Source organism: Lepidochelys olivacea (genome assembly GCF_965140295.1).
Source record: "Lepidochelys olivacea isolate rLepOli2 genome assembly, chromosome: 13".
NCBI classification, from domain to species: domain Eukaryota; kingdom Metazoa; phylum Chordata; order Testudines; family Cheloniidae; genus Lepidochelys; species Lepidochelys olivacea.
Window position 1 is genome coordinate 32,423,283 of NC_140423.1, and position 17,739 is coordinate 32,441,021.

Below are 17,739 nucleotides of genomic sequence, written 5' to 3' on the forward strand. Positions count from 1 at the left end.
AGGAGGGAAACCTGCAATGCTGCTGCCAGGGCTCTACTAGTTCTGAACATGCAGAGTCCTCCAGTCTATAAACTGCTAATCCAACGTCTTGTCTGAGTGTAAATGCAAAACTAACTCCAACAAGGCAATAACCCAGTGTAACAGGACTCAGTGTCCAGCACAGATAGGGCTCAGCTCCCAGTGCCCCCCAGGCCCCAGCATTCACAATGATCTCGCTAATATTTGTCCCCACCCAGCAGCACTGCCTTGCCTCATCAGCACCTTCCACCAATACAATTGATCCCCTCCACTCTGCTAGCTAACATCAATCCATACCCAAAACTGCAAAAAACTTCCACAAATGGTCCCGATTGGAGGAAGAGAAAATTTCACTGTTTCTCGCTCCTCTGTCTTGCACCTTGTTTGCTGCTCCCCACCCCAACCCTACCTCACGTTCAGTGCGCCATTCGGTCTCCTTGAGCTCCAGTTCATCTCGGGCTCTTGTCCAATCAACGGTCAGTTTTCGCACATCCTCTCTAAGGGCTGTATTCACCTCATTTGCCTTGCCCAGGTTCTCCCGGAGCAGGGTGTTCACTTCAGCTAGATTCTCACATCTGGGGAGGGGAGAGAACAGTGATGAGCACACCCAATAAATAGCACTAGAGTTGCGACTATGAAATCACCTTGGGATCAGAGAGTAACATCCCCGGGGCTAAACTCTTGGATTCCACCACCACCATGCAGCTGGATTCCCTGAGGTTTCGGGGGGGATCATGACTTTCTCTCCAGGCTGAGAGGTGGGATGACCTCCCTCCAAGATCTCCTGAGCCCCTTGTCATTGCTGACTCCTCTCTCCGTGCCCCACACATCCAGTCCTTCACCATATTATGCCCTCACTTTCCCATCTGCAAAATTCATCCTTTCCTCTCTATCCCCACTGCCAAGATACAAATCCACACTCTCAATTTTTTGTCTCAGTGACTGCAGCCTTCTTTCTCCTCTCCAGCTTAGCCCACTCTTCTCTCTCCACATTTCAGTTTATTCTGAATTCCTGCTCTCACCATCTCTTCCTCCAATCTTGTATCTCTGCAGTGGCTTCTGTACGAAGTTAAAGTTTCTTTGCCCATGCAAAGCTTTCTATTATTCTGCCCCTGCCAACATTCCTGCCCTCTTCCTAGAGCCACTACTATCCTTGTGCTCCAAACCAGGATGAGGACTGTAGTCAACAACTCAGCCCCTCTGACGCATGGAATTATTCAACACAAGGGTAAAGAACACAGGGACAGAGCTTTCTTGGAGGTCAGTTTAAAATTGTGGAATGAACTCCCATAAGCTCCAAAAAACAACACAGGCCTCATCCCTTTCTACTCCAAGTATCAGGCACGCTTCTCCCACCTGCCCTCACTGAGAACACACACAGCACAATACATAAATAGGAGGTCTTTTAAAATCCCAACACAACATTTTCCCTGGGGAGAGGATGAGGGAAAGAAAAAAAGAGAATGTAATAGAGGCTAGTCATACTGCCAAATGCACTACTGGAAGGCACCGAGACAACGCAGTGCTGGACACAGCATAGGAACCTGAATAGAACAGAAACCACATCCATTCCACGAAGCACTCAACATAATAGGCTTGATTTTCAGTCTGAAGTTGTGACCTGTTATTCATTTGGCATTGTCCGCCACCATGTCACACACTATGCTGTTAGCACTTATGGCACCACACAATGCAGTCATAATACTTGCCTCCCCAGGTTGAGCAAGCAGCACTGCTGGGATTTTCCCATCTCTCCACACATCATAGAATCATAGAATATCAGGGTTGGAAGGGACCCCTGAAGGTCATCTAGTCCAACCCCCTGCTCGAAGCAGGACCAATTCCCAGTTAAATCATCCCAGCCAAGGCTTTGTCAAGCCTGACCTTAAAAACCTCTAAGGAAGGAGATTCTACCACCTCCCTAGGTAACGCATACCAGTGTTTCACCACCCTCTTAGTGAAAAAGTTTTTCCTAATATCCAATCTAAACCGCCCCCACTGCAACTTGAGACCATTACTCCTCGTTCTGTCATCTGCTACCATTGAGAACAGTCTAGAGCCATCCTCTTTGGAACCCCCTTTCAGGTAGTTGAAAGCAGCTATCAAATCCCCCCTCATTCTTCTCTTCTGCAGGCTAAACAATCCCAGCTCCCTCAGCCTCTCCTCATAAGTCATGTGTTCTAGACCCCTAATCATTTTTGTTGCCCTTCGCTGGACTCTCTCCAATTTATCCACATCCTTCTTATAGTGTGGGGCCCAAAACTGGACACAGTACTCCAGATGAGGCCTCACCAATGTCGAATAGAGGGGAACGATCACGTCCCTCGATCTGCTCGCTATGCCCCTACTTATACATCCCAAAATGCCATTGGCCTTCTTGCCAACAAGGGCACACTGCTGACTCATATCCAGCTTCTCGTCCACTGTAACCCCTAGGTCCTTTTCCGCAGAACTGCTGCCTAGCCATTCGGTCCCTAGTCTGTAGCGGTGCATTGGATTCTTCCATCCTAAGTGCAGGACCCTGCACTTGTCCTTATTGAACCTCATCAGATTTCTTTTGGCCCAATCCTCCAATTTGTCTAGGTCCTTCTGTATCCTATCCCTCCCCTCCAGCGTATCTACCACTCCTCCCAGTTTAGTATCATCCGCAAATTTGCTGAGAGTGCAATCCACACCATCCTCCAGATCATTTATGAAGATATTGAACAAAACCGGCCCCAGGACCGACCCTTGGGGCACTCCACTTGATACCGGCTGCCAACTAGACATGGAGCCGTTGATCACTACCCACTGAGCCCGACAATCTAGCCAGCTTTCTACCCACCTTATAGTGCATTCATCCAGCCCATACTTCCTTAACTTGCTGACAAGAATACTGTGGGAGACCGTGTCAAAAGCTTTGCTAAAGTCAAGAAACAATACATCCACTGCTTTCTCTTCATCCACATTCATCTGGATATCCAGAAAACCCAGAATAAATGGTTTTTCCCTCTCACCTCTGCTGCTCCTCCTCCAACTGGACCAGTGCCCTCTCCAGGCTGTGCTCCTCCTTGGCTTCCCACCTGTGTGAAAGGGGTCCCTTAAAGAGAGAGATAGAGGACTTAATCAAACCAGCTCAGCCCTTTCTGTTCCTTCTTCTCCGCAGTTAAACATCCATTCCTCTGCCCTATGCTCTCTCAGCACCACAGATTTTGTGGCTGCTACCATGGCACAATAATGCGGTGAATGAACAGAATGGGACATAGTCTGAGTGTGGCTCCACGTTCCTTACAGTCCCTGTTTCTATGTGCAGTACACAACCAACTAGCCTGTGCCAGAATCGGAGCACGGCAGTGGCAGATGGTGCTGTTGGTGAGGAATGCTCACTCCATCTTGGGTCCCAGGAAAGGGCATTCTCTGGTTCTTTCCCTCTTTGCCTTCTAATTCTGCTCTTCATTAAACAGGAGAAGTAACCAAAGTGAACCACATGTTGAACATCTAAATGTAATACCCCTCAAAAGCCCTATGTTGTGACCAATTCCTATTCAGAGACAGCAGAGCTAGATCAATCAGCTTAGCTCGCACCAGGCTGTGGAAGGGGGCAGGGGACCCAAAAACAACATTATACAACCATGTTTAACCTAACTGTTCCTTTAAAAAATTAACACTCTGCTTGGTAGGATTTCTGGAAATGGTACCTGAAGAAGCTACTCTGGTGGTGGAGATAGAACAAGGCAGTGGAAGGAAAGCGAGACAGTGTCTTTTAAACTTTAGTGCTAATAGAAACATATTTCCCTCTGTTTTTGCTTTTTGGCTCTTATAACAACATTAGCTCACTCTGCACCTACTGTCCTCAGAAAGCTACCTGCACAACTCACCCCCCTTTCCGTTTCCAGCCTCTGTTGCAGCTCCCGACACCAACTCCGGTACTGCAGCACCTGGACAGGAAGGGAGAATCAGTATGAGCCACTGATGCATGCAAGAGTACCAGCACTTCATGCCCTCACCTAGTCTAACAAATCCCTGCCTACTTAAGACTCTATGGCTATGCACAGTAGATTTCAGAGTAATGTTAACATGATCCACAAGAAATTGTTAACCAAATGCAAGAGTCTCACTTAGCTCACCATAATGAAAGAATGAATCATAGAATCGTAGGACTGGAAGTAGGGTTGCCAACCTTCTAATCGCACAAAACCAAAAGCCCTAGCCCTGCCCCTTCTCTGAGACCCCGCCCCCTGCCCTGCTCCTTCCTGAGGCCCTGCCCCCCACTCACTATATTCCCCTTCCCTCTGTTGCTCGCTCTTCCCGACCCTCACTCACTTTCACTGGGCTGGGATAGAGGGTTGGGGTGCAGGAGGGGATGAGGACTCTAACTGGGGGTGCAGGCTCCTGGGTGGGGCCAGAAATGAGGGGGTCAGGGTGCGGGAGGGGGCTCTGGGCTGGGGGAGGGGGTTTAGGTGGGGGTGGGACTCCATCTGGGGGTGTGGGCTCTGGGGTGGGGCTGGGGATGAGAGTTCAGAGTGCGGGAGGGGGCTGTGGGTTGAGGTGCGGGGGGGTGAGGGCTTTGTCTGGGGGTGTGGGCTGTGGGGTGGGGCCAGGGATGAGGGATTTGGGGAGAAGGAGGGGGCTCCGAGTTTGGGAGGGGTTCAGGGCTGGGGCAGGGGGTTGGGGCACGGGTTTACCTCTAGTGGCTCCAGGTCAGCAGCACAGCCGGGTGGCGGGGGTGGTCTAAGGCAGGCTCCCTTCCTGTCCTGACTCTGCGCTGTGCCCCGGAAGCGGCCAGCAGGTCTGGCTTCTAGGCAGAGGTGCAGCAGGTGGCTCTGCGCGCTGCTCTCGCCCGCAGGCACCACCCCTGCAGCTCCCATTGGCCATGGCTTCCAGCCAATGGGAGTGCAGAGCCGGTGCTGAGGGTAGGGGCAAGTGCATGCAGCCACGTGGCCCCACACTTAGGAGCCGGACCTGCTGGCTGCTTCCAGGGCACAGCACGGAGCCAGGATAGGTAGGGACTAGTCTGCCTCAGACCCGCAGCTCCACTGACTGGTCTTTTAACAGCTCAGTCGGCAGTGCTGACCAGAGCCACTAGGGTCACTTTTCTACTGGGTTTTCCAGTCGAAAACTGAACACACGGTCACCCTAACTGGAAGGGACCTTGAGAGGTAATCTAGTCCATTCCTCTGCACTCATGGCAGGACTAAGTATTATCTAGACCATCCCTGAAAGGCGTTTGTCTAATCTGCCCTTAAAAATCTCCAATGATGGAGATTCCACAACCTCCCTGGGCAATTTATTCCAGTGCTTAACCACCGTGACAGGAAGCTTTTCCTTTTGTCCAATGTAAACCGCCCTTGCTGAAATTTAAGCCCATTTGCTTCTTGTCCTTTCCTCAGAGGTTAACAAGAACCTTTCTGCACTACTCCTTCCTAGGTAGTCATTTCCCATGTTGTATGTGTGCAATTGACTGTTCCTCCTTCCTAAGTGGAGTACTTTACATTTGTCCTCACTGAATTTCATCCTATTTTCTTCAGACCATTTCTCCAGTTTGTCCAGATCATTTTGAAATTAATCCTATCCTCCCTCTCAAACTGGTATCATCTGCAAACTTTGTAAGTATACTCTCTATGCCATTATCTAAATCACTGAAGAAGATATTAAACAGAAATGAACCCAGAACTGATCCCTGCAGGACCCCACTTGGTATGCCCTTCCAGCTTCACTGTGAACCACTGATAACTAAGGCTGCGTGTCTCTCATGGAGGTCATGGATTCTGTGACTTTCCCTGACCTCTGTGACTTTTGCAGCAGCCGGTGTGCCTGGCTGAGGGGCTGCCCAAACGTTCAGGTAGCTCCTGGTCCAGCAGCAGTTTGGGTGTGGGATGTAGCTCCGATCTGGGGCAGGGGGTTGGGGCGGCACTTACACAGGGGGGAGGTGCCTGACATGACCCTGCAACTCCTGACCTAGGTGGAGGGGCCAGGGGGCTCTGCGCACTGTCCCTGCTTGCAGGAACCGCCCCCTCAGCTGCCATTGGCTATGGCTCCCGGCCAATCGGAGCTGCGGAACCGGAGCTTGGCGGAGACAAAGTGCAGAGCCCCCTGGCCTTCCCTCCTCCTAGGAGCTGCAGGGACATGCGGAGCCGGGTAAGGAGCCTACCAGCCCCGCCAACCCCTCTCCCCAGCCGGCGCCCCCCCAGCACCAGCAGGGGTCCAGGGCCGCACACCACTGTCTGACCCCCAGCACCAGTGGGGGTCCTGAGCCACCCTGAAGCACCCACGGTGGCTCCAGACTGCCCTTTCCACCCCAAGCACCCAGTAGACCCAGCCCAAGTTTTAGTTACGGGTAAATAGATGGATTTTTGTTTACAGCCCATGACCTGTCCATGACTTTTACTAAAAATACCCGTGACTAAAATGTAGCCTTACTGATAACTACTCTCTGGGAACAGTTTTCCAAACAGTTATGCCTCCACTTTATAGTAGCTCCATCTTAGGTTGTATTTTCCTAGTTTGTTTATGAGAAGGTCATGCGAGACAGTATCAAAAGCCTTACTAGAGTAAAAATATATCACATCTACCACTCCCCCCATCCACAAGGCTTGTTCCCCTCTCAAAGAAAACTATTAGGTTGGTTTGACACAATTTGTTCTTGACAAATCCATGCTGATTGTTATTTATCATCTTATTATCATCTAGATGTTTGCAAATTGATTGCTTAATTATTTGATCCATTATCTTTCTGGGCAATACAGATGGGCTCCTTACTCGGACACATTCAGCTCACCGAAAAGCAATGGTGGGATTGAGGAGAGCAAAAGAGAACTGCATAGCAGGGAAATAATGCCCACATAGCTGCCAGCTGAGTTGACTGTAGTTTGGTAGATAACAAACCATCCCAAAACCTAGAAAAACCACTGAGCACAAAACCCCAGCAATATTATATACAGGAATTAAACTCCAAAAAGTATACAAAGCAAACCTACAGATCCCCACTACAGCAAACCTAATACAACACACTAAATTATAATTAACAGAATGAGTGATGCCAGTCACCTATATGGAGCTAACAATAGAGATGTAAACCAATCTAGCCACACAGCCAGTAAAAGTAGACACCACAGAGAGAAAAAAAGGAGAGGAGAAGAGAGCAACAGAAAAGATTAAATATATATATTTCAAAATATTATTGACGTGGTTAAGAAAACCGTCTTAAAAACACAGACCCCTGAGCAGCAGCCTACACAATTCTGAACATACAACAAACATTTCAATAGAAAAAGTCAACCAACGTGGAAGGGAAGTTGTCAAAATTTGATGAGGCAATAGACAAAAACCCTCTTGGACTATCTGGAGGAAATGCACTTCTCACCTATTTTTTATTATTGGCGTCATTATTTGTTCTCCAATAATTCCCATTCTGTGCTAGCTGCTATCCAAGCACACATGACATCACTCTCAGAAATCTGCACTGAAGAGTTCACAATCTAAATTCTTCAATTTCTGGGGTATTAAACAGTGGGAGTAGTGCCCATAAACAATTGCCATGTTTATCCTTCCCCCTAGTAGCTTCCTCTCGGGTATTCATTTCAATAGCATCAGTTTTTTTCATATCTGCACCTTAAGAACATACCTTTTTCATATCTACAGCTCACAAAACAAGGCAGCAGCAATGAGGGTACTAAAATGTTCAGAGATTATATTCTCATTTGGCAGGTTTCAGAGTAGCAGCCGTGTCAGTCTGCATCCGCAAAAAGAAAAGGAGTAGTTGTGGCACCTTAGAGACTAACAAATTTATTTGAGCATAAGCTTTCGTGAGCTACAGCTCACTTCATCGGATGCATGCAGTGGAAAATAAAGTGGGGAGATTTTATATACACAGAGAAAATGAAACAATGGCTGTTACCATACACACTGTAACAAGAGTGATCAGGTAAGGTGAGCTATTACCAGCAGGAGAGCGGGGATGGACTACAAGCCCTCAGGAATAGTATCCCTGATAATGTCACGGCAAACCTGGTGGCTGAACTTTGTGACTTTGTCCTCACCCGTAACTATTTCACATTTGGGGACAATGTATACCTCCAAATCAGCGGCACTGTTATGGGTACCCGCAAGGCCCCACAGTATGCCAATATTTTTATGGCTGACTTAGAACAACGCTTCCTCAGCTCTCATCCCCTAATGCCCCTACTCTACTTGATGACATCTTCATCATCTGGACCCATGGAAAAGAAGCCCTTGAGGAATTCCACCATGATTTCAACAATTTCCATCCCACCATCAACCTCAGCCTAGACCAGTCCACACAAGAGATCCACTTCCTGGACACTATGGTTATAATAAGTGATGGTCACATAAACACCACCCTATACCGGAAACCTACTGACCACTATACTTACCTACATGCCTCCAGCTTTCATCCAGACCACACCACACGATCCATTGTCTACAGCCAAGCTCTACGATACAACCGCATTTGCTCCAACCCCTCAGACAGAGACAAACACCTACAAGATCTCTATCAAGCGTTCTTCCAACTACAATACCCACCTGCTGAAGTGAAGAAACAGATTGACAGAGCCAGAAGAGTACCCAGAAGTTACCTACTACAGGACAGGCCCAACAAAGAAAATAGCAGAACGCCACTAGCCATCACCTTCAGCCCCCAACTAAAACCTCTCCAACGCACCATCAAGGATCTACAACCTATCCTGACGGACGACCCATCACTCTCACAGATCTTGGGAGACAGGCCAGTCCTTGCCTACAGTCAGCCCCCCAACCTGAAGCAAATACTCACCAGCAACCACACACCACACAACAAAAACACTAACCCAGGAACCTATCCTTGCAACAAAGCCTGTTGCCAACTGTGTCCACATATATATTCAGGGGACACCATCATAGGGCCTCATCACATCAGCCACACTATCAGAGGCTCATTCACCTGCGCATCCACCAATGTGATGTATGCCATCATGTGCCAGCAATGCCCCTCTGCCATGTACATTGGTCAAACTGGACAGTCTCTATGTAAAAGAATAAATGGACACAAATCAGATGTCAAGAATTAAAACATTCAAAAACCAGTCGGAGAACACTTCAATCTCTTTGGTCACTCGATTACAGACCTAAAAGTGGCAGTTCTTCAACAAAAAACCTTCAAAAACAGACTCCAACGAGAGACTGCTGAATTGGAATTAATTTGCAAACTGGATAAAATTAACTTAGGCTTGAATAAAGACTGGGAGCGGTGTGTCATATACACAAAGTAAAACTATTTCCCCTTGCTTATTTCCCCCGCTACTGTTCCTCACACATTCTTGTCAACTGCTGGAAAAGGCCCACCTTGATTATCACTACAAAAGGTCCCTCTTTCCCCCCCATCCCCCTCTGCTCTCCTGATCACTCTTGTTACAGTCTGTAGGGTAACACCCATTGTTTCATGTTCTCTGTGTATATAAAATCTCCCCACTTTATTTTCCACTGCATGCATCCGATGAAGTGAGCCGTAGCTCACGAAAGCTTATGCTCAAATAAATTTGTTAGTCTCTAAGGTACCACAAGTACTCATTCTCATTTGGAGTGCCCCAGAACAAGAACTCATGTCAGGCATCTACAAATTCTGCAGATTGCTAGAGACAATGGACTGAATCAAAATACCAATTACAGAAAAAAGAACTGTTGAATTTGGAAGAATTTCTCTCAGAAAATGGGGTTGAAGGATTCTGCAAAAATTCAAGTTATGCGGAGGAAGCTCAACTACAGAAGACCACATCAAAGCAGACAATCTTAAAACATATAGCTATTTTTGTCATATCAGGTATCCTTAAAATAGAGAAGGCTAACAATGGCCTCAGTTTGTTTGTAAAGATTTTAAGACCTTCACACCAGATTATGGAATTGAACATTTTACCTTCAGTCCTAAATACCCATCAAGTAATGGACTGGCAGAATGTGGAGTTAAAATTAAGTTGCTAAAAAAGACTAGACATGCAATGGACCCACTTTTTTGCCTTTTTTAACTCCATGGCAACACTGTATGCTCCACTGCTGGCTTCATTTCCCCTTCCTTGTTACCCACACCACTCTACAGCTTCCCGCAGCTCTACCTACTCCTTTCCCCATCTCCACCTCAATCTCCCCTCCACTATCCAACACCACCGCCTACACATGCTCACTGTCCTCTTTTCCTGCTGCACTCAATCCCTATGATAGGTGCTGTCCTAGCCTCCATAATGACAGATTTTGTGGAAGCCACCCTCAAACTCTTCAGAATTCCTGAGCAGGCTGCAGAGAGGCTTTCAAGCAACATCAGAGCTGCCAGCATAAAAGATTCTGGGGCACTTATTTTCCCTGCTCCTCTTTCCCTCTAGGTTGCTTCCTATTTCCCTTTCCTTCTTAGAGATTTTGTTTTCATTTCTTCCCCCTTTGTCCCTTTTCTGCCCTGTTTGCCCTTCTCTACCCTACCTTTTTGCCCCCTCTCTCTTTTTTGGCCTCTCCACATGTAAAAAGGCTGCAGAAGGAAACTAGCTGTCAGTTATAGTTATGCTCCTCACTCCTGACCCACAACACCCCTTTCTCTTCCACTCCTGGTCTTCCCACACCTCTGCCAATGTCTTTCACTCCTGATCCACTGCCTCCGTTTCAACGCTCATGGATGTACTTTTGCTTTACCTTTGCTTGTAGCTTCTGCACAAGCACTGCCTGCCTATGCTGTGCCTCTTGGGAGCTCTGCAGCTTGCGTTGATAGGATGCCTGGCTTTCCACCATCTGTTGACGAAGTGCCACTATCTGCTCCTCGGGCAGTAACTGCAATGTCTGCAGTTTCATGCTGCTCACCTCCTGGTCTCCTGACTCCATCTGAGGACCAAAGAATGGTATAATGGTAATACAGGAAAAGGATAATAGCCCTGCAGTAGTCAGAAGCCTAGGCTGTGATCAGAAGCAGGGAAGAGGATGAAGAAGCCTGAAACTAATTAGCTCTGCCTGCCCATCAAATCTGGCTGTGAAAATAGCAAGAATCATAGAATCTCAGGGTTGGAAGAGACCTCAGGAGGTCATCTAGTCCAACCCCCTGCTCAAAGCTGGACCAACCCCAACTAAATCATCCCAGCCAGGGCTCTGTCAAGCTTGACCTTGTATCCAATCATAGTATCCAAACAGGAGGCTCCTGCACTGGAATAAGCTGAATGGAGCAAGCTACAGTGTCTGGTCCAGTCTGCGTGAAGAAGCAGCATGCCCCTGAATAGCCTGGCACCTGACCTGGACCAGAAATTCACCAGTATTTAGCAGCAAGATTACTCTAGGAGTAGGGGGCAGTCGTATGGGTGGCAGCGCAAGGTGCAGCCTTCTCACAGTCAGTGCCAAATGTCCGGCAGCAAACGTCAGTCCCGAGAGCAGCTCCCAGACATACCAGCTCCTTGCTATGCCCATGCAAGTGAGGGAATGAAAGAGCCACATAGAGGCGGGCGTGGGCAGGCTTGGACGGCTCCTCTCCCGCCTCCGTCACCTACCCGACCTGTCTCCCGCCTCCGTCACCCACCCGACTCCCCGGCCCGTCTCCCGCCTTCATCACCCATCCAGGCCCCCGGTGCAGCCCCACCCCGCCACTGTCATCCCCCCCCAGCCACTGTCACCCGGACCTCTCTCCCACCCACTGCCTGTCACTCACCTCACGCCCCGGCCTGTCTCCCGCCTCTGTCACCCACCCGGCCCGTCTCTGGCCTCCGTCACCCACTGGACTCCCTGGCCCATCTCCCGCCTGTAACCCACCCGACCCGCCTCCATCATCCATCCAGGCCCGCAGTGCGGCCCCACCCCGCCACTGTCACCCCCGACCTCTCTCCCACCCACCGCCTGTCATTCACCTCGCGCCCCGGCGCGTCTCCCGCCTCCGTCACCCGCCCAGGCCCCCGGTGCAGCCCCACCCCGCCACTGTCACCCCCGGCCTCTCTCCCCTCGCGCCCCGGCGCGTCTCCCGCCTCCGTCATCCACCCGACCCCCCGGCCCGTCACCCGTCCAGGCCCCCGGTGCAGCCCCACCCCGCCACTGTCACCCCCCCGGCCTCTCTCCCACCCACCGCCTGTCACTCCCCTCGCGCCCCGGCGCGTCTCCCGCCTCCGTCACCCAGCCGGCCCCACTGCGCCGCTCCCGAGTCCCGCCGCTGGCCCGCGGGGTGGGCGGGGGAGTCGCCGGGAGCGTCGGGCCGCGCGCTCCGGGCCGCCCTCGCCCGCTCCGGCTCAGTGGGGCTGGTCGGGACCCGGCCGGGCTGGGGGGCGAGGGGTCGGGACCCGGCCGGGCTGGGGGGCGAGGGGCCGCCACCGGCCCGTGGTGGACGCGCAGCCCCAGGAGCCCCGCGCTCTCCCCCCACCCGCCACCTCGGCCCGCTCCTCCCGGGCCGGGCCCGCCTCACCCTCGCTTCCCGCGCGGCGCCCCCGGGCCGGCCAGACCCGCGCTTCGGCCGCGGCGAGCGGGCGCCCCGCCCCCAGCCTGCCGCCGATGCGCGCTCCGGCGTTGGGAGCCCGCTCTGCGCGCGGCCGCGGCCCGGGAGCGCGTCTCCGGCTTCCCCAGCGGGGGCTGGCTGGGCCCGGCCGGGAACTCCGGGGGGGCCCGGGCCGGGCACATCGCTGGGCTGCTGGCGCTGCTGCGCTTTCCCGGGCTCAGGCGCACGCTGGCCCTGGCCGCGCCCCAGGTGCAGCTGCCCGCGCGGCGGGGTCTCGGCTGCCCTGGAGCCCCTGCAGCTGGGCCGGGCCGCTGCCCGGGGCTGTAAAACGGCGGCGGCGTCGGGCTCCGGCTGCAGCGCCATCTCTGGGGCCCTGCTGCGATGCTGGTAGACGGGGTGCTTGCCCGGCTGTAGGGGTCAGCTCCGCCCTGACAAATTCATTGCTGGAAACCAGACCGCTCACCTGTACGTTAGCCTCCTTCAAGCTGGGGGCTCCCTCTGTAAGGACGTGGTTACGCTCTATTAAAGGCTTGCAAGTTGCTGTATGAAACCTTACTTGTAATGTCTGTGACCCCTGCTAAACGGTTCCTTCTTAGTCAGGTCACCGAGCTCCTCTCTCCACAGCCCATTGTCCCCTCACTGGCCAGAACCGGCTGTGGCATCCGAGCTGGGCCTGCTGGTCACCAGTCACCGTGGAATCCGTTCTCCAGGCCATTGGCCGGGGTCCCAAGTTCTGTCCTGGTCCTCTGTAACAACAAACTCCCTCTCCCATCACCTCGTTAAACCAGTAACGCCCAGGGAAACTGAGTCCCACCCCCCCCCCCCAACATGCAAACCACTGAAAAAAAACCAAGAAAATCCCCCACTTCATAACTCTCTCACAACCATGAAGGTGCTATGTGTAAGAAAACTTGTCCCACAAGCCTGAATTCTGGAAGAAGGAAATGAAGATAGCTGATAGTTAAAATTTTTCATCTTTGCTGTATGAACTCTCAAAGGGCAGGAGCTAGAAAACAAAAACAGAGAACCCCAGGGTCAACCTGGGTTAGTCCTAGAAGACATTCAGTGCTGACAGATTACTACAACTCTGTCACCTTTTGGAACCATACGTAGTAATAGGATTTTATGTTTGTATTTTATATAATTTAGAATGAAGGATAAAGAATAATAATGTAGCATGTATTAAATGTATTGGTGTATGATTTGATTATATCCTGCCAGCCACCCTTTTTGAATAGCAGAAAGAATAGCCTAATGGGCCATTGGTAGAGATACATCAGCCAGAATCTGTGTCTGTGCTGATTTCAAGGCAGTGACAGACCTTTGAGGGTCACCAATTTGTTAGAAGTTTAGCATTTTAAAATATGTAAAAGAATGCCATGATTGTTTTTCTTTTGCATTGCAACTTGATGTTCCTGTTCTAAATGTTCTGTATAAATTAATTCTGTTTTGTGTGTGAATGAGGAATGTGTGTGTTAAGAGATAAGTTTGAAGGCCATCGCTGAACCAGATAGTCTAGGGAGGAACCGGAGACAGATGCAAGGGCACCAGGAGGCTGCAACACGCCCCTATTGAAATGTCAGAGGAGGGCAGATTGACGACTCTAAAGATGAGACAGGCACCTATCAATGGGGACAAGATAGCAGTAATCAAAACCAGCATGGGATAACTCCCTGAGGAACTTGATGAAAGAACAAAATAAAGGATGAGAAGGACAATTTAAGAAAACAGGTTTCAGAGTAACAGCCGTGTTAGTCTGTATTCGCAAAAAGAAAAGGAGTACTTGTGGCACCTTAGAGACTAACCAATTTATTTGAGCATGAGCTTTTGCATCCGATGAAGTGAGCTGTAGCTGTGAATAAAGAAATATTCACGGAAGCCCATGATCTGTCCTTGACTTTTACTAAAGATACCTGTGACAAAATGGGGAGCTCAGCTCCAGAGTTCTCCATGGCAGCCTGGAGCTCCAGGGTCCCACAGCCACCACGGGATGAAGTCACAGAAAAACAGATTCCATGACCTCCATGAAAAAAACCGTAGCCCTAATTATGGAACATACAACCAAGTTTGGGGTTTATACCCTCCTTTTTAACAGCGTGCCCTGAGGTTGGCACTCACAGTTGTGAACCACTCCAGACAGTATGACACCTATGAAGTAGGGAGGTCCCAGAGCCTTGGCTCCAGCCTGAGCCCAAACATGCTCTGATGGGTTCAGTCACAGAAACCCCCTTGGGACTGTCGCCTGATGTGCTGAGACTACCTCTGAGCCCATTTTCCCTGCCAGTTTGGGCCTTCAGAATCCTGCTTTGTTGAGACAGATAACGCTAATCTGCTGCAACACAGTCCCAGGATCTGACCGATGCTCCCAAAGCTGCAGACTTAACTGAAAACGGCTTAGCAAGTGCTCCTGTCTCTAGTACCCAGACACCCAGCTCTCAATGGGATCCAAACCCCAAATAAATCCGGTTTACTCTATATAAAGCTTATACAGGAAAAACTCATAAATTGTCTGCCCTCTATAACACCGACAGAGAGATATGCAGAGCTGTTTGCTTCCCCAGGTATTAATTACTTACTCTAGGTTAATAAGCAAAAGTGATTTTATTAAGTATAAAAAGTAGGATTTAAGTGGTTCCAAGTAATAACAGACAGAACAAAGTAAGTTGCCAAGCAAAATCAAACAAAACATGCACATCTAATCCTAATAAAGTAGGAAACTGAATACAGGTAAATCTCACCCTCAGAGATGTTCCAATAAGCTTCTTTAACAGACTAGACTCCTTCCTAGTCTGGGCCCAATCCTTTTCAGACCAACGTTGTAGTTATGGCCTGGGTCCAGCAATCACTCCCACCCCCGTAGATACTGTCCTTTGTTCCAGTTTCTTTCAGGCATCTCTTTAGGGTGGAGAGGCCATCTCTTTAGCCAGCTGAAGACAAAATGGAGAGGCTTCCAGGGCCTTTTATATTCTCTCTCTTGTGGGTGGAAACCCCTTTGTTCTTCTGTGCAAAGTCACAGCAACAAGATGGAGTTTGTAGCCACCTGGCCAAGTCACATGTCCATGAATGATTGAGCTTTTTGCAGGCTGACACTATTGTTTACATGTTAGTTTGAAGGTTCCCAGGAAAGCGTCTCTCAAAGTTTATTGTCAGTTAAATGTTTCTTGATTGGGCACTTATTGAGATTACTTACTTGACTGCGCACTTACTTTCTCAAGAAGCTGACGAAATGCTTCACTGAGGCTACTTAGAATCAAACACATTGAGATACAAGTAAATAGCTAATATTCATAACTTAAAATACAAAAATGATACACACATACAGAGAGCATAATCATAACTAGCAAATTACAACGTTTCTATAGACACCTTGGTTGACCTCCTTGTACAAGATTTGGTGCCATTATAGGACCTTGGTTGCAACAATGATCTACATGATCACAGTTCATGTCAATAACGTCACAGCCTCCTCCTGAATTTACTGCCAGAGACGTGGACACTGTCCATGGTGGAGGCAGTACATGTAAAATCCCTGTTTGTCTATGGTCACACCCCCTCCCAGTACCTTTAAACCCTGTGATGTCATTCATAGGTGACCGAGCAAAGTTCTGGGTTCCTGGTCTCTGGGTGCCTGAAAACATGTGGAGTGCAGTATTGCTAACAGAATGCAGACAGCACTATCTGTTAACATGTAGGTGTCTTGGCATTCAGTCACCAATGCCATGAGGCGACGTGCCTCAGTTTCCCCTTCCACACAACAATGTAGGCCTCCTATGCTTCTGCTGCTGTGCCAAGTTTCCAGCTTGTGTACAGGTATAAGCTGAAAAGCAACATGCTTGTGGGACTGTCCTGACACCATCCCTACCATGTACAAAAGTTTTTTTCCACAAACCAGGTACGTCACACATCTTTAAAGGATTTACCACTAGTATTAACTCCCTTGTCTTGACCCATAGATGAAGTAGGAAAAGACACAAGATTGACGGCCAATTTATGACAGACAGCCTTTCAGGGCTTTGTTCACACAGTTTGGCTTGTTCAGTGTCTATTCCATTTTCCAATCCCTTTGTGTACCATGGTAGATGCTTTGATACAGATTTTTCTGCCTCTTTGGAGAAGGCTCTCAATTCAGGCAAGTTTTGAGGCTTTGGCAAGGAAAGGGTGCATTGCAGCCATGCCTGCCCTGGGCCCCTCCCCCTAGAATTTCTTTGGGCTGGACCCCAACCCCTTGTGAAGCTTCCCAAATGCAAAGTTTTTTTTCCCCCAGCCAGGTTATCTTTTACCAGGGTAGCAGGAATAACATTCTTTAATGGAGTGCTTTGGACTGGTAAGATCCCGTCGGTCACGCCACTCTCTGTTCCCAACAGGTCAACTGGATGGACTCTCCCCTCCAGGAGATCTGACCCCCAGTCTTCCCTTAAAACCTTATCCACAGGTGAGGGGTCTGGCATTTCAGATGTAGACTTTTTACCCTCCTCCTGGGGAAAAGCCTCCCTACAAAAGGTGAGCAGACCTTCCTGTCCCCCCTCACCTTCCGTCAGGACTTCCCTCTCTGGGCTCCCCTCTGAGGCAGACACTCCTGTGTCCCCCAAAAGGTGGCCATGATCCAGATGTGGGCTCACAGCTACCAGCTATGACAGACACTTCGCTGGCCAGCAAAATCCCCACCTTTTAACTCAGGTTGAGCTTGCTTTCAATTAGAGTCCTTGTGGTCTGTTCCCACCGCAGCAGTCACCAGGACCCCAACTTCCATCTCCTGGATACATGTCTCTGTGCACCCCAGGGCAGGACCTGTCCCCTGCTGACCTGCAACTTCTTGGCAGTCAGCAGCTGGGAAGTCCTGCCTGTTAGAAGGTGGAACATTCCCCTCCCACAGGGAGATGATCACAGGATAGGAGCTGGCTCTATCCAGACCCTCCCACGGGGATTTGCTTTGAGCCCTTGGACTACAGGAACTGGTTTGGACCACACCTGCTGCTACCAAGGAATTAAAGAGACACTCCTATTTCCCCAGCAGCACTTGTAACTTTACCCTCCCCTCTGGGGCTTTTAGCACAAGATTCTTTCTTGCTGCTAACAAACCCTGGGACAGATTCTGCCACATCAAAAAAATCATTCCCCAGTAGAAACGGTGCAAAATTGCGTGCCACTGCTGTAACAGTGAGGTCAGCCTGCAAATCACCAGTTTCCATGTGTACCTTAGCTAAGGTGCAAGGACTTTGCAACTTCCATCGTTCTAATTCTGCCATTTTCCCTGGTAACAATCCTTCTCATGGATCCACCGTCTCAAACCCCTTCTCCTGGTT

The 17,739-nt window shown here is 49.8% G+C and overlaps 1 protein-coding gene across 2 annotated transcripts in view; it reads right to left on the reverse strand.

Annotated features, from left to right (window-relative positions):
• CEP250 (centrosomal protein 250) overlaps positions 1-12,881 on the reverse strand; it is a 119,823-nt gene extending 106,942 nt beyond the window's left edge. The window contains exons 1-5 of one of the 2 annotated variants that reach the window (XM_084645177.1): positions 12,407-12,881; positions 10,669-10,854; positions 3,876-3,935; positions 3,015-3,097; positions 428-593 (exon numbers count right to left, since the gene is read on the reverse strand). In XM_084645177.1, the coding sequence (XP_084501303.1) occupies positions 428-593; positions 3,015-3,097; positions 3,876-3,935; positions 10,669-10,854; positions 12,407-12,799 (888 nt within the window). In that variant the 5' untranslated portion in view covers positions 12,800-12,881. Of the gene's footprint in view, positions 1-427; positions 594-3,014; positions 3,098-3,875; positions 3,936-10,668; positions 10,855-12,406 lie in introns of those variants that run through there. The other variant, XM_084645178.1, reaches the window with a different exon arrangement.
• Positions 12,882-17,739: the final 4,858 nt, after the last annotated feature.